This window comes from Melanotaenia boesemani, chromosome 1, assembly GCF_017639745.1.
Source record: "Melanotaenia boesemani isolate fMelBoe1 chromosome 1, fMelBoe1.pri, whole genome shotgun sequence".
NCBI lineage: Eukaryota > Metazoa > Chordata > Actinopteri > Atheriniformes > Melanotaeniidae > Melanotaenia > Melanotaenia boesemani.
In genome coordinates this window covers 11,111,939-11,124,084 of record NC_055682.1, presented here as the reverse complement: position 1 = coordinate 11,124,084, position 12,146 = coordinate 11,111,939, and the positions used below count along the sequence as shown (strand labels likewise).

At 36.8% G+C, this 12,146-nt stretch overlaps 2 protein-coding genes across 2 annotated transcripts in view; both read left to right on the top strand.

The window, feature by feature from the left end:
* scamp2l (secretory carrier membrane protein 2, like) overlaps positions 1–8,916 on the top strand; it is a 27,376-nt gene extending 18,460 nt beyond the window's left edge. Inside the window, exons 10-11 of the transcript XR_006009922.1 lie at positions 4,319–4,321; positions 8,904–8,916. The gene's annotated coding sequence lies outside the window, so the exon portion shown is untranslated. The remainder of the gene's footprint in view (positions 1–4,318; positions 4,322–8,903) is intronic.
* Positions 1–12,146, top strand: part of bbs4 (Bardet-Biedl syndrome 4) — a 15,891-nt gene extending 3,745 nt beyond the window's left edge. The window contains exons 3-16 of the mRNA XM_041981759.1: positions 2,773–2,852; positions 4,343–4,406; positions 4,640–4,751; positions 4,917–4,989; positions 5,389–5,442; positions 5,525–5,652; positions 6,390–6,444; positions 6,528–6,596; positions 6,797–6,949; positions 8,542–8,713; positions 8,967–9,036; positions 9,145–9,289; positions 9,375–9,579; positions 11,315–12,146. Of these exons, the coding sequence (XP_041837693.1) occupies positions 2,773–2,852; positions 4,343–4,406; positions 4,640–4,751; positions 4,917–4,989; positions 5,389–5,442; positions 5,525–5,652; positions 6,390–6,444; positions 6,528–6,596; positions 6,797–6,949; positions 8,542–8,713; positions 8,967–9,036; positions 9,145–9,289; positions 9,375–9,579; positions 11,315–11,418 (1,484 nt within the window). The 3' untranslated portion in view covers positions 11,419–12,146. The remainder of the gene's footprint in view (positions 1–2,772; positions 2,853–4,342; positions 4,407–4,639; positions 4,752–4,916; positions 4,990–5,388; positions 5,443–5,524; positions 5,653–6,389; positions 6,445–6,527; positions 6,597–6,796; positions 6,950–8,541; positions 8,714–8,966; positions 9,037–9,144; positions 9,290–9,374; positions 9,580–11,314) is intronic.

The window sequence follows — 12,146 nt, the reverse complement described above, 5'->3', positions numbered from 1 at the left end:
GTCAAATTATCTGAACTACATGCAGCAGCCATAAATGCTACTTTCTGTTCATTTTTTCATAAAGCACAGAGTTGAATGAGTTACTTCTGAAGTGTACGATATATTCAAGCAAAATAGCAAGAGCTTTATAAGTTTGTCAGGCTATTGGAACATATTTAAATGTCTTTGAATAATTATGCTAGGTTTATATGCAGAGTAAAGCTTTAACAAATGTAACTTGGGTTAGACTTAAAAATATTCATCACCATAAAGATATGAGATATAAAAACTAAGTCTGTCAATTATGACCATCACCTCAATGCAACCATTTAAGATGATGTTTTACATAGCTACATGAATCATTTTAATTCACCTGCATATAATTAGAGGCATGAAATATACAAAAAAAAAATCAAATTTCCATAAACATTTAATCATTTAGATTATTTTGTTGTTTATTTTCAGGCATTTCTACGTGACATCTGTTTAAAAGTCAAACTGTGTCATCTCTACAGGTACATTCTGGTTTGAAGCCAAAGGAAAATTAAACACAAATAACTTATAAGCAATAGATTATTTGTCTTATTGCCTTTATAATTATGGCTCTTAATGTTGCTAATACAACTAATCTTTAATAGTGGTGTAAAATGAAGAAATAAAGAAAAAACTTCAGTAACAATCATTGTATGATAATTGATCCTCTAGTTAAATACGATCCACTAAAAAACATGCGTCACAGGATGAAACAGTTCATTAAATGATAAAAATCTAGATCAAAGTCACAAACATACAAACAAAAAGTGAATCATCTTCATACTTAAAGTTTGAACTCCAGAAATAATAGAATTTAAAGCCATAAATGATCAGAAATTACACCCATCCTGTAATCATTACAATTAAACAATCTAGGTTACTTAATGTATACACAAAGTAAATTATGTTGTTCATAACTAGTGATTAATAGTATTTTATGAGTTTCTTACCAATTTCTTACCGCAGTTGGACGGCAGGGATGTGATTTTGTGCAGATCAGTGCAGCTCCCGTTTTCTAAATGGTAAACACCCGGAATGAGCTGCAGAAAGGCTGTTTCCTGTGCACCATGTTTTGGTTGTGCTAAATAAATTGTCATTTTATTGACACTACTTTTGCACTCTGCCTTATTCAACCTTTTGTTTTTCAAAAATGGTAATTCTCGTTTCTGTCATTTTCCTGAGAAAAACAAGTGTCAGCAGCTCAGTGTAAAACTAAATGACATGACAACATGAGTTTTTTTTTATGGGGTAAGTTTCTGGGGGCAAAACTTCCAAAATAATTTCCATCCCATATTTCATTACTATCTCCCCATGTGTCTTTTGATCTCAGCATGCCTCTCCTCTGCTCTTATCCTGTTTTAACACATGGCTGAAACACAAGGAGAGCAAAGCTGTCTTAGCATTAGCCTGATCAAATGTAACAATGAGCAAATTCCTCAATGCTTGGAATGAAGTTTTCACACAGCAATATTTGGGACACCTCATGCTGTGCCCTTCTTTCCTCCTCCTATCCAGCCTTTTTTGTCTCACCCATGTATTCCATCCGTCTTCTCCAAATCTGCCCTGCTTTATGCATTCAGACGCTGGAACATCACAGGACCACAGCTGAATCCTAGAGACAAGAATATTATTACTGTCTCAACAGGAATAAAAGTGGATTAGGTCTCTACAAATAGGTCCATTCCACATGTTGACGTGGCAAACGTATGAAACCCGCCACACAGTTTCACACTGTGAAGCTTCTGGAATAGGCTTGAGTTTTAGTGGCAAATCAGCAGATAAGAGTTCTGCTTGAAGCGTTGGCAGATAAAAAACGATGGGAGATGAAATTGCATAATTCCTACAGTATTTTAACACAAGATGCTCATTAATTGTATACCCTAATTTCAATGGCAGACTCCAAACTAGCACTTTTGTCACAGTGTCTTGAATTGTTTTTTTTAGCCTTGGAGGAAAAGGTAGTTGGTGCAAGAATAAGGGATTACCTAAATCAAACTCGCTTAAATTGGAATTACATTTGCCTCCTTGTGAAAAGGAATGTTGCACTCCACTCGCAAAAAGACTTTGTGGTTTATCTTTTGAGGTCACCTACCCTTTCTAAAGCTTTGCATTGTGCTGCTCATTCCTTCAGGCTTCCTCTCTCCATTCTGTCACATGCACCTGGCTTCTGAGACATTGTTGCCCTGGCAACAGGGAGACTATCTCAACCTGCTGAGATGTTAAGAGAGAGAAAAAAAAAGCAGTGTTTGTTACACAAAACTTGCTTACAAGGTGACATTTTGAGCCTTGCTGGTGAATTGATTTCAGTTTAGCCTCAGGTTTTTAGTTGAAGTGGTAACACCTATGTTAACTGTCACATCAAAGACTTGCTAGTGACTGCAGAGGTAGGGTGCTTTCCGAATTATTTATTCACCTGTCAAATTAAAACAGAAAACACCTACCGTACATAGACATAACTGTTTATAGTCTGAGCTGTCTGTTCATAGGAAAAAACTTGCTAACAAGCAAATATTTCCACTCTGTCTGGTGATTAGATTTAAATTTAGCCTGTGGATTTAGGTTATGTGAAGCATCCACGCTCACTGTCAGATCAGAGACTTACTAATGACTGCAAAGGGAGGGCACTTTCAGAGTTAATCATTCAGCTTTCATCTAAATGAGACATCACCTGAACAGCAAAATCTAATGAGCCCAACATTTTCCCAGATTTTTTTTTTCTTTCAATACAGTGTTTTGATTTTGTTGTGTTTTCCCACTAAGCTCCAGATCTTCCTATTGTGGAGAGGAGAAACTGGCTAATCCACCAGCACTATCTCCACAAAGACTATGAGACCTGTAAGGTAAAGTATGGCCTCTGTAGCTTTGTTCAGTAGAAGAGCAGTTCAGATTCAGATGGGAATAAACTTGTAACTACAGTCTGGTATGGTGTATAAGATTGCAGCATTCATCTTTAAGTGTAACCTGTCGCTTTTAGGTTAATGAAGATGAACGTTTATAAAATCCATACATCCATCATACATATACTTCACTATCTGTTGATTGCATTAGTTGCCTTATTTCCTGATAAAGCTACTTGGAAGTCTCCAAATAGATGCCTATACTTCAAGATGTGTAACAGGAATATACCATCTTACTCTCTCTCTGAAGACCTACTTTGTGCAAGCCGAGAACAAAATGCACTCCTCATGTAGTCTTTTAACCTCCAGATCTAACCAGGACATGTAATCTAATTTAGACTAAAATCTCATTGATCTTACTTCTGGAATAATTTACCATGTAAGGGAAGGCTAAGATTTCGAGATTGTTTCCAGATTTTAAACAGAATATTTTTCTCAAAGTTGGTGTTTAAGACAACAGTGACAAGAGTACCCACATTGTTTGTTAAGAAAAACAAAAAAAAAAAAACAACTGCAGTGTTGTTAGCGCTGAGGATTTTTCACTTTATTGCAACTGTTGTAATCCATCCTCCAAGATTCTAATATCTTTGCTTTTTTGTACTTTATATTTGTCACGTTGTAGGTGTTTGCAAAAAATGAAGACATTACTCGGTTCTCCTAGGAGTTTTGTGGCATCTCTTCGGATAAAGTATTGTTCACTGTCATGATAAATACAACAGATTACTCTTAATGATTTAGGGAAAGGAATCATCTGACATACTGCCTGATCACATGCATGTTCACAGGGATCAGTCTTGTCTATTAAATTAATATTGTTTATCATAATATAGTTTCAGTTAGGGCTGCATAATATAATCAAAATGCTCATTGCAATATCAACATACTGAATATCAGTTTGACAAGATGCTTGAACTGCAGGAAACAGGCTGGAAGTCTTGAACAACAAACATTTTGACTTGAAACTTTCTGACAAGCACAAGTTTAATACTGAGATTTACCTCAGTTATCATTTTATGAAGAATCATTTTGTTTAGTATCTGCTTTTTAATTTTGTTTACATTGAGAAAGACATTAATTGACTTAATATGGCTATTAAAGTGAATAATGTACCACTTTTCTGTAAGAGATCTCATTTTTCTAAAGGCTAGATAGTTGTGTTCCAATAAATCTTACTAAGTTTAATTATCTGACTGCAACTGAGGGGTAATTTGACTTGTTTCAAATCAGTTTCTTCTTAAATTAAGTACATTTATTTATTTATTTCATTGAGTTGAAATATACAGAACATAGTGTAATATATTTTAACTGCAGTGTGTTCTGAAACTAAACTTAATTGGAGTTAGTATTCAGTAATATGTATAGTAAAATTGTGTTGCCATAAATTTTAGCATTACTCCATTCTGTTGAAGATCGTCTCTCATTTTCTGTTCTAGGTGATCATTAAAGAACAACTGCAAGAGACCAATGGAATGTGTGAATATGCCATATATGTCCAAGGTGAGCCGTCATTTTCATTTCAGTCTTTCACAAATCTAATGTGAGTGATGTTAATTAACAGCTATACTGAATAAAGCCTCTGTAGTCGGCTTCCAAGCTCAACAGCATGTCGTTTCATTTCCCTAAATCTTGCTCTTTAGACACCAAGATGTTCCTTTGATTTTCAAAGGCCTTTTTTTCCCCTTCAAGTAGATGAAGATCCTCTTTTTTTGTGTGTCTTTATTTCTTGCCAGCACTAATCTTGCGTCTTGAGGGCAAGATCCAACAGTCCCTGGAGCTCTTTCAGAGCTGTGCCATCCTTAATCCTAACAGCTCTGACAACCTCAAACAAGTGGCCCGATCACTGTGAGTCTTCTGCTTCTCAGTGCATGAACCCCTCCTCTATTAGCTAACAAGGTGGAGATGGGAGAGAAACTTAAAACAATAATGCTACTGTAAAAATGTTATCTAGCAAGCGGTGACAAATTTGGTTGATTTCACCTATTGATCATTGTTTATTCTTCCCTTTAGATTTCTTCTGGGAAAGCACAAAGCAGCTATTGAATTCTATCATGAAGCTGCAAGACTTAATGAGAAAGACTGGGTAAGAGAAGAAGACACATTGCTACTGAGTTTCTGCTTTGTCTTCAAGTTCTAAGGAGAAAGTTTTTAGTGGGCCCACTTGGCATCTTTCACCCTGAAAACGCAGCATGAGGTTCCCTCAACAAATTCCCTTCCCATTTAAAACAGGAAACACCCAGCTGGGTCTTTTTTTTCCTCAATAACAACTGATTACTTGTGGCTGTACTTTAAAGAGCCATTAAAAGTTGTGATAAAGTGGACGCAAAGCAACATTAATCGTTCATTAATCAACATGACTGCAACATTTAGCTTCCACAAAACTGTTTTGAACGACATTTTTATTTTAAAGAAGCTGTGCTTGTTCAACTAGTATGCAGCAATGATGATTGTAAACTATGACATTTGACATTTTCTCACCCAGGAGGTCAGTCATAATCTCGGCATGTGCCATTTCTTCATCAAAGACTTTAAAAATGTGAGTATGCTGGACACTTTACAATACAAATTGTAGTCATTGCCTGGAGCTTTGATCTTTATTGATCTTCTGTCTCTGTCAGGCTGAAGAACATCTCAACACAGCTCTTCAGATAAATAAACATGACAAGACTTTTATGATGCTTGGGAAGGTTCATTTGCTGGCTGGAGAAACCGACAAGGCCATTGACGTGTATAAGAGAGCAGTGGAGTAAGTGAATTTGAAATGTTGACACCGTTAACAAGCATTGAAAAGACATTTAAAGAGAATCCTGGTCAATATTATCTTCAAATAGCTAAATAATCAATTGTTCCTTGTGTTACAGACTGCTCCTCTCATTCAGCATGTAGATATTTTAGAGAAATAGGCTGCAATAAAAGGTGGCTGTGTATTTTCAAGTTGCTCCATCTTGATTTATTCAGAGACTTTCTATCTCTGGAGCTTATTTTAGCAGGTGGTATTCATTCACTCTCACTCAAAGCTCAATCTTTGCCACATTTTCACTCGAGGTCCTTTTCAACTCCCTTATAAATTCAGCTCATTTCTCCTTTGCTGATGTTTAAGCAAGGAACCATGGTGTAAATAAGAAAATGATACCAGTATCTGCAACAGAGCTCATTATGGCTACCTCCTGTTGGGGGTAAATGAATTAATCAAATGCCCTAATACTGGTGTCGCTTTTAATGAGACTTACTGCTGTGAACCTCATTTTAGTGTCTATCCGCCTCCTCTCTACTATTTGTCTTTGAGCTGCACATGTCATAATTAATACTCAGGAATAATGCTGAATCAAAACTTACTGAATAATCAGCTGTTTTTATGAATATCAACCACATAGGCATGCTAAAATAAGGGCGGGCATAATTAACATAATTGATTAGCGTAATTACAGGCATGTTGGGGATAAAGAGACATTTTTCATTCAGTTTGTCTTATTTTCATTTCAGATTCTCTCCGGAGAACACCGAACTCCTCACCACTCTTGGCCTGCTGTATTTACAGGTTGGTAGATTTTTTCATAACCTTCTCTGGGACCTGACATGTGACAAGATATAAATAACAATAATTCTTTCCTTTTTTGTCAGCTTGGGAAATACCAAAAAGCTTTTGAGCACCTTGGAAATGCCCTCACTTTTGATCCAAACAATTATAAGGTATGTGGGCACTTTCCTAAACATTACACTTGAATGTTAACCGTGTTTGCTTCTAATAACGTAAAGACAATGTGATGGAATTTCTTTTAATGTCAGTCAGTATAGAAGGTCATTTACTGTTAGATGTCTGGCTTTCATCATGTGCCATTTCAAAGGTTACATCTTCCTCTAATATCTCTAATCACTGTTTTTATTCCCAGGCCATCCTGGCTGCAGGCAGCATGATGCAAACCCATGGTGACTTTGATGTGGCCATGAACAAGTACAGAGTGGCAGCCTGTGCTGTGCCTGAAAGCCCCCCTCTTTGGAACAACATTGGCATGTGCTTCTTTGGAAAAAAGAAATATGTAGCTGTGGGTAATCCTGTTTTTGGGTTTGCTTGTTGTCTTCAAGGTGGAGAAAACTGCTGAAGTTCAGTTCAATTCAAAGTGCTTTACATAAAACATTGAAAGCAAGGTGCAAAAGAAAAATGAAAAACATACTAAACAATAGAAATGAAATAGAAACTAAAGCTTAAATGGCGAGAAACAGGCAACAGGGTTTAAGCATGATACAAACAAGACTTCAGTGGGAAATGTGTCATTAGCTACACCATGTATGAGAAAAAATACAAAGGAATGATGAAAAGGAAAAAAACACTTCCTTATTAAAAGTGATGGCAAATCAAAGTTTTTTAACCTGATTTAAAATAACTAAGGTAGTTTTCTAGTTTGTTCCAGATATTGGGAGCATATTCTCTTCATTTAGTTTTAACTTGGGATGGAAAGCAAACTTGACCCAGATGATCTCAGAAGTCTTGTGGCATCAGCAGATCAGATATATATTTTGGATCTGAACCATTCAGTTCCTTGTACACCAAACCAGTGTAAAGATCTGAGAACTGGAGTGAAATGTTCCCTTCATTTTTTGGTCTTATTGAGGAAACGAGTGGGAGCATTTTGTATTCGTTTCAGTTGTCCTAGTGATTCTTTTAGAGAGACCTCTAAAAACACTCTCACAGTGGTCAAGCCTACTAAAAACAGATGCATGAAGAAGTTTTTCTAGATCATGCTGAGTCATAAACCAGTACAGCTTGTACTAGAGTACTTACTAAAGCTTAGGTAAAGTAATTCAGTCAACATCATGGCCAAAAATTAATTTGTTGCTGCAAGATACGGACTATGTTGTTGTATTCACAATAATACAACAGTTAGATGAGTTTCTGATCATGTTTTATACATGAGAAGAATCTGATTTAATCTGGTTTTCTTTTAAAGAAAAATGAATCAATGACATCCTACAATCTCTTCCTTAAAAGTGTTAACATTAGGAAAAGACACATAATAATCTATTTTAAGTGTGCAATTTGAAAAGAAAGTATTTGTAAACATGAGACAAGTTGTTCTTAATGCGGTTTGGCTCCATATTCAATCATACTGAGACGTAATTTTCCCCCCACTGATCCACCAGGTTGAACAAGACTGAAGTAATATTATTAAGTTTAGTTTCCTTTTTTTATTTCTATATCAAGGTGTCTGCAGCAATTTGGTGACAGTGATTAAAACAGATTCATAAGTCTGTTTCCTGGACTCTTCCTGTTTAGAGTATTTTCTTCCCTCAGCTGCAGAGTAATGGCTCTGATAGAATTGTGTTTCTTTTCTTAATAAAGAGTACCCTGATTTAGTTATTTACTTTATAAAATTCAATTCAGTTTAACCGAGGCTGTTCCAGTGCATTAATTTAGAGGGGCGAGCAAGCACTACTTTCAGTGGGACTTATTCAGTACCCCCCTGACACCCTGCAGCATATCAGACTCGAGTATTCAAGCACAACAAGGATATATAACTATATTTCAAATTAAATTTGATTCATATATCCCTGAAGTGTTTTAAATCCACCTATATCATTACAAGATTTGCCTTTAGGTCCTGACAATCTTTCTTTTCTGACTTGCTTGATCCTCCAGGCCATCAGCTGTCTGAAGCGTGCTCACTACTTGTCTCCTTTTGACTGGAAAGTGTTGTACAACCTGGGTCTGGTACACCTGACCATGCAGCAGTACGCTTCAGCCTTCCACTTCCTCAGCGCAGCCATCAATCTGAACCCACGAATGGGAGAAATCTACATGTTGTTGGCAGGTACTGTGTCACAGAAGCAGATAAATCACTCATGATTTAATTCTGATGTTAAAGACAATATCTGTAAACACTGTAGCAGCTTGCTAATCGGGTCTTCACATATATATTTTCATCTTTAGGATCTACTTGGATCTAACATTTTTAAGAACTGGAGCATATGGAGAATGTCTGTCTGCTGGTGGATTTACAGTTGAAATGCTTTGTTGGATAGCTTTTATTAACAGTAATTTCTTTCACATATCTATAATAACAGTGGCTTTGACCAATTTGGAGGATGTGGAGAACGCCACCAGAGCATATGAACAAGCTGTGAATCTGGATGAGTGAGCTGCTTCAAACATCTTTAATTTATCTTTACTCTGAAATTGAAATTATATCACATCATTGACTTTTTTTTGCCCCTCTCTTCCCTGGTGATCATTTTCTTACAGATCCAACCCCCTGGTAAACCTAAACTTTGCAATATTCCTGTATAATCATGGTGACAAGAAGGGAGCTCTTGATCAGTATCAGGAGATGGAAAGGAAAGTCAATCTGCTTCGGGACACCAGTAGCAACTTTGAATTCGATTCCGAGGTACCGTAGATGTTGGCGTTTCTGAAGTCAGTTGTCTTTACATGTCATAACTTCTTGCCAAGCCTCTTCTTTTGGTCACCATTAGCTGATGGACATGGCTCAGAAGATGGGAGCTGCCCTGCAGGTAACAGAGAGTCTGGTGTGGATTAAACCAGGGAAGGACTCTAAATCCAAAACAAACTCGGCAGCAGCAGCCAAAACCCCCGGTGCTCCTCTAGGTACTAACCAAGCCCTGGGTCAAGCCATGTCTTCAGCTGCGAGCTACAACAAGAGTATCCATCTTTCGACAGGTACAAACTACCAGTAATAATTTGTAGAAAGTGCCAATTAATTGTATGTGTAAAACATGATAAATTCAAGCCATGCAGACTATCTCTTACATTACTTCTGGCCACAAACTAATAATAATACACTCTCACCATTAAACCAATGCACAATTTGTCACTTAAAATAAGAACTTAAAAGGGACTCCTGCCTGTCTGTTCTCAGTCTCCTCTCTTTACTCGTACAGCAGATTATATACGTGGGCAAAATGAAAAGCATAAAGAGAAGATAACTTCCTCTCTGTGTCCTCCTGGATACCGAACATAATCATTTATATAAAAAAAGCTAAGTTCACGTTGACTGTGAAGATATCCTAGATGTTTGCAGCCCTCAGGGGGATGTGGATAGGAGTGGTTTTTCAGCCTGTGAGGTTTAGCTGTTAATAAAATAGTTAAAAGTGACATTAAACTCTTATTTGCTTTATTCATTTTATTGCCAATTTTTATGGACCCGTGTTTTCTAAATACACACACCTGTATAAGATTGTAAGTATATTGTACTTCAGTTGAAAAAATGCAACCTCATTCAGTTTTAGCTTAATATAAGATACTAAATTCAGTCTGGTTTAACTGGGGGCTTGTGCGATAAAGGGGATTGGTAGTTTACCGAGGTGACTCCAGATTCCCTTTCAGTGAATACTGATTTGTTAAAATAATCATTCATAAATCATTAAATCTATCTGTACATTAATGATGTGAATCAGCTTGTTGTATAATGCATTTTCATTGTTCTCATTCTTCTTCTTTGTCACCTTGCTTTTGGCTGAAGCAGCTGTGTTGCCCTTTAGCCTCTAAAGAAATGATTGTGATTGGTCATTTGATGCCAGCTCCACCTCTTTTATAGTATAGTATAGTATTGTATAAATAGTATACAAAGAGCAATAAAAATTCTAAATAGAGTTAAATAAAATAAAGTAAAACTAAAATAATTCAAATATTTAAAACAATTAAAATAACTAAAATCATAACAAACTAAAATAATAACATGGTTTAATATGTCATCTGAGGTTGTGTTTATCATTTTTACACAGTTTCACGGTGGTGTGTGTGTGGTGGTTAGTACCCTGGCCTCACACCAGTAACTTCACTGGTTCGAACCTTGGGAAGGGGTTCAAACAGGTGCCTTCTATGTGGAGTTCGGATGTTCTCCCCATGTATACGTGGGTTTTCTCCTGGTACCCCAGCTTTCTCCCACTATCCAAAGGCATTCATATTAGGTTTCTTGGTCACTCTAAATTCTCCGTGAGCGTGATCAATCTCCTGCATCTTGTGTTTTCTAAGGGGTTGTAAGTGGAGTGAATGGAGTTGTTGTACAGATGTTATACATATGTTCCTGCACACCATTAAACTGCTCCTCCTGAATGCTTTTATGATTTTATGAACAAGCTAGTCTAAATAGTCCAAGTCACTTTCCACTTATTGGTGCTGCTTGATATTGAATGGCTTCTCTCACCCATCAATGAGAAAAAATGTTAATTTTATTTACTTGCTACTGATACAGATGTAACCATTTTCAATACCAACTTTTTTGAAAAGGTATTGTCACATTTCAACAGGTGATGTGATAAATGTTGCAGCTGCAGCCTGACTCAGGCTGCAGCTTGTTTATATAAACATGTTGGAGTGTTTTCAGGCACATTTACAGTTTTCTGAGCAGCTTTGAGCAAAACAAAATTGCATGAACTCTGTTTTTATGTTTCAGGAGTTTCCAAAGGACCCTCCATGGCTGTTGAGGCAGAGGCCGATGTAGAGAACGATGCCAGCCCACACACTGACCATCCAGGCTCCCCAGAGCCTAAAGACTGACAACTCCAAACCCAGAACCTCCAAAAGGAAGTGGAGATGGAAGAAGGAATTTACTTTGTGGTGACTGTTACAGTCTTTTGTATCTGTCAGTAGATCACTCTCATGATATTAGATCTGAAATCATGACATCATGTCTCTGTAACACCAAAAAGGCTTCTGTATTTGTGCTTTTCTAGCTCACTGTAGTTAGATGTGCATCCTTGACATGAGGAATTCTGCTTTAGCTGCAAAGAAATTTAATGTCCCATTTAAAGGGCAAGGTCAGTGTTCCCATTTCTCAACCATTAACCTCAGAAATACTGAATGTCAGCACATAGCTTTTGACTGTAAACCAGAACTCTGAGACGACAGCGGTTCTTGTTCTGTGGATGTGGCAGGTTCTGTGCAGGTCAAAACCAACTCCAACAGATGTCACAGTTTAAGATTGTTTCGTCAACAAAATGAGAATATTGGCTTTTCTGAAGTAGCTTGCTTCATTATCTCAAGGAGATTAGCAATAAGGTGACATTCATATAGAATCTGATACGTGTGAAGCAAATGCTACGACAATCAGTTACAACACAGAAGGAGAGCAGACAGGGACGTTTTTATATAGTTAGAGGAAATGGTGTATTTTGTATGATAGGACTTGAATGTAAATAGAGATACATGCTTTTATATGTGGATAAATGTTATGTTTATAGAGAGTAATGCATTTAATATTAAATAAGAGACTGTACAGCAAATTA